General features: G+C 35.5%; 1 protein-coding gene across 1 annotated transcript; it reads right to left on the reverse strand.

The window, feature by feature from the left end:
- Window positions 1–1,309: 1,309 nt before the first annotated feature.
- Window positions 1,310–1,876, reverse strand: LOC124897776. The gene has a single exon (XM_047411151.1). It carries the CDS (start codon window positions 1,874–1,876, stop codon window positions 1,310–1,312), a length of 567 nt encoding a protein of 188 aa, XP_047267107.1.
- Window positions 1,877–3,620: the final 1,744 nt, after the last annotated feature.

Consider the following 3,620-nt stretch of genomic DNA (forward strand, 5'->3'; position numbering starts at 1 on the left):
TTGCAATCCATTTCTCATGCCTAGAATCATGATTACTTTTAAGATTTGGGAACCCAATTGAGTCTGAGTTCACAGTAGTAGGAAAATGGAGTGATCAAATTCTTCTTAGTCCTCCCAGGCAGAGATATATTCTTTTTAACTCTTTTTTTAGACTGCAAGCCCTACGGATGTAAACTCTCCTGCTGAATGTGTTCAGTATTCCTTAATTCTATCATAATCCAGTGTTGACATCTTTCTTTCATATGTCCATCTCTTCCATAGTGAGTGCATAAGAGCTTGTACCCTTTGCTTCTATCTCTATGAGTAGCCTTTCCTTTGGATTCACTATGTTGGACTTTCCCTTGGTATCCTAGTCCTCTACCATCATTAATACTTTGACTAGTCAAGTCACAAAGGATTAGTGAGAAAGTAGTCCACTTAAGAGACTTGTTTAATTCATCTTTCAGGTGGACTAGGTCCCTCTCTAATTCTTCAATCCTATGAAGTGCTGACATAAGGTATTTTTGTAAGGATTTCAGTTTCTCCTCGAGATCAATCTCAAGCCTTAAGGCTTCCTTCTTACCTTTACCATCAACATTATTTACTTTCTTCAAATTACCCATTAGACTCAGATTTTAGAGTATATCTTTGTAAACACCTCTTCAATTTCAAAAATTTTGAGAGTTAAAGCAATAAAATCATGCTCTTAATTCTCTAATTTTTATTCTAAGGCATTATTTTTAGTAGTTAGTTCACATACAGAGTCTATCAATACACTTGCAAGCCTTTTTATTTTCCTAGCAGTGTAATTATCTAGATTCTCCTTAATGTTAAACAGGGTTACCTCTTTTTCTTTTTCACCTTATGTATCTGTGTTGAGCATAAACAAGGAATCATAGATAACTGGACTATCTTCTACTGCTACCATAGAGACATCTCCAGTCTTCTCATAATCACCTAAATCACTGGAAGAATCTCCCTATGCTGCCATAGGTTGCTTTACTACATAATCAGCTGCAGCCTTCCTTCTTGAATTGTTAGGGACCTGGTCCCTGATCTTTCCTTTGTCACCTGAAACCTTGAGGTAATCATGTTGATCCATTTTATGCGTGGAACAGTCCTTGATTAAATGATCAGGACTTCCACATTTATGACACACCTCCATAGTGACAACTTTTCTGCTTCTACTTTCACTTCTTTTGAACTGTCCACATTTCCTCATGGATCTAATAATTCTATTTGTCAAGTAGGAAACATCAATGTCTTCTTCATTTGAACCTGACTATGAGGATTTTAGTGTAAAAGATTTTTCTTTTTTGACTTCGTTTTTCTATTCTCCTTGTTGTTTCTTAAGTTCATGAGTTTTCAAGTTTCCAATAAGTTCATCCATAGTTAGGGTTTTAATATTTCTTGGCTCAATCATGGCATATACTTTTCTTTCCCATGACTTGGGAAGAACATCCAAAATCTTCCTCACTTGTTTATACAATATCATCACTTCTCCTAAGCAGTGTAGCTCATTTGTGATAGAAGTGAATCTTATATGGATTTCTTGTATTGTCTCTTCTTCTTTCATAGTGAAGGTTTCATATTGTGTTGTCAGTATGTCAACTTTAGAATCCTTCAAATCTGTAGTTCCCTCATGAACAGTCCTTAAGAAATCCCATATCTCTTTTTCTTTTTCATAAGTTGAGATCCAATTGTACTCATCAGGACCTATGCCACATACTAACAGTTTTTTGGCCTTGTAATTCTTTTTAATGTTTTTCCTATCTTCATTGTTGTACTCTCTCCTGATTTTAACAACCATTCTTAAAACCTCATCTTCTTTAACTTCTTTAATAAACACATGAGGAACATCAAGAATTATGCACATTAGCTTACTATCCTCAACCATTATACAGTCGAACATCCTTTTTTTCCACTACCCATAGTACTACCCATTAAATCTTGGTGTTCTAGTGGTAGATTGCCCTTCTTCTAGATTAGGTGGAGTAGCCATATTAGCCAAGACACTCTAGGTGTGAACCTCTTAGAGTGAACCCACTTTGATACCAAAATATAAAACCCATAGGGTTGAACCACGCAGTGAGGGACCAGGTCCCTCTACATCAATCATAGGCAATCAAATGATAAAGAGCAGGAAAACTATAGACAGTGAAGAAAGAGTAAATGCACAAGGAATTTTATGTGGAAACCTAGGAAGGGAAAACACACGACTTTCCCTCGCAAGAACCAAAGAAAGCCATTATAATCAACCACCTGATTATAGTCTAGATTTTATCCTACCTCTAGACTCCTTATGCTAGTAGCAACTCTACTACAAGATCATCTTGGTAGCTCTACCAAGGACTCTCTCTACACTAATTAATTCTAATTGGCTTCAATCTTAGGCAACTCTACCTAAGAAACTCTCTCAATAAACAAAAGAACTACTCTTAGAACATGAGTAGTTTATTTACAAATCAACACTCAATAACACTCACTCATTCTTTAAGCATATTACAAAGATAAGACTATGAGAAATGTTTGAGCAATCTTGAAATGGAGTTTTTTCTTCCTTTCTTCTCTCTTTGATTTTTGTAAAAACTCATTTAATGAAGAGGAGTCTCTTCCCTTTTATAGTTGAGTAATGATTAGGGCTGAAAGATCATTGGACCAGTTTTCCAAGTCAAAATAATAACACCTGCAAGTTTGTTACACAAGAGGACAAAACTGTTCAGATGGCGCGTGCCAACTGTATTATACCTTGCACGTTAAGGGACCTGGTCCCTTGTAGTTCAGCTCCTCCTCATCAAAACTACATATAGTAATTTTCCCCCTTTTTGATAATAACAAACCAAACTGTACAATTTGAGTATCAGTTCACATTCATCATATTTAATCAATGTGATTACCACCTGAATATGAATGTTGCCCCCTATTATCATCCTTCTTTCTTCACCATGCAACACAGGGACCGGGTCCCTTGTTGTTATTTATAGCAAAAACTCTTCTTCCCCCTATCACTGTGCCTTATCATTCACTTATCACATCACTTACTTCCCCTATCATTATGCACCTTCATTTTGTGCATTTGCTCACTTCCTCCTATCGACATGACTCTCTTTAAACTGTCTGATACCTAGTGCCTACTTTATAAACTCCGCTACCGAACCTGTTTCCTTCTATTTTGCTTGAACTTTTGTTTTATAGTTTTCTCATGTACTATAAATACCATTTATGTGTTTTCTAGTAAGAGTTACGCACTTTTTATATTCACAAAGCATATTTTGATTCCAAGATTCGATTTTGATCTTGGGATTCTCTTATATTGACTTTAGTTGAATAATTCAGTTATAGTTATGGGTTTTCTACCTCTTATTATTGTGATTTAATCTATGTTATCAATTATAAATGTAATTGATTTCTTCACAAGCATGAGAAGCTAAAATCCCATGGCTAGGGTTGTGGAAACCCTAGTAGATTGACAAAGTAGGAGAAGTGCTATTTCTATTCTGAACTGATACCCATGCATGTATTGCTTTATCTTCATTATAATAGTTTTCTTAATGGGTTCACATGTTAGGATCCCACCTAGATTATTTCTACTTACTCCAAAAGAGGAGTAGTGACTAGAAAAAGATAAAGACGATAGTAAT

The sequence above is a fragment of the Capsicum annuum genome, chromosome 1 (assembly GCF_002878395.1).
Source record: "Capsicum annuum cultivar UCD-10X-F1 chromosome 1, UCD10Xv1.1, whole genome shotgun sequence".
In the NCBI taxonomy this organism is placed as follows: Eukaryota; Viridiplantae; Streptophyta; class Magnoliopsida; order Solanales; family Solanaceae; genus Capsicum; species Capsicum annuum.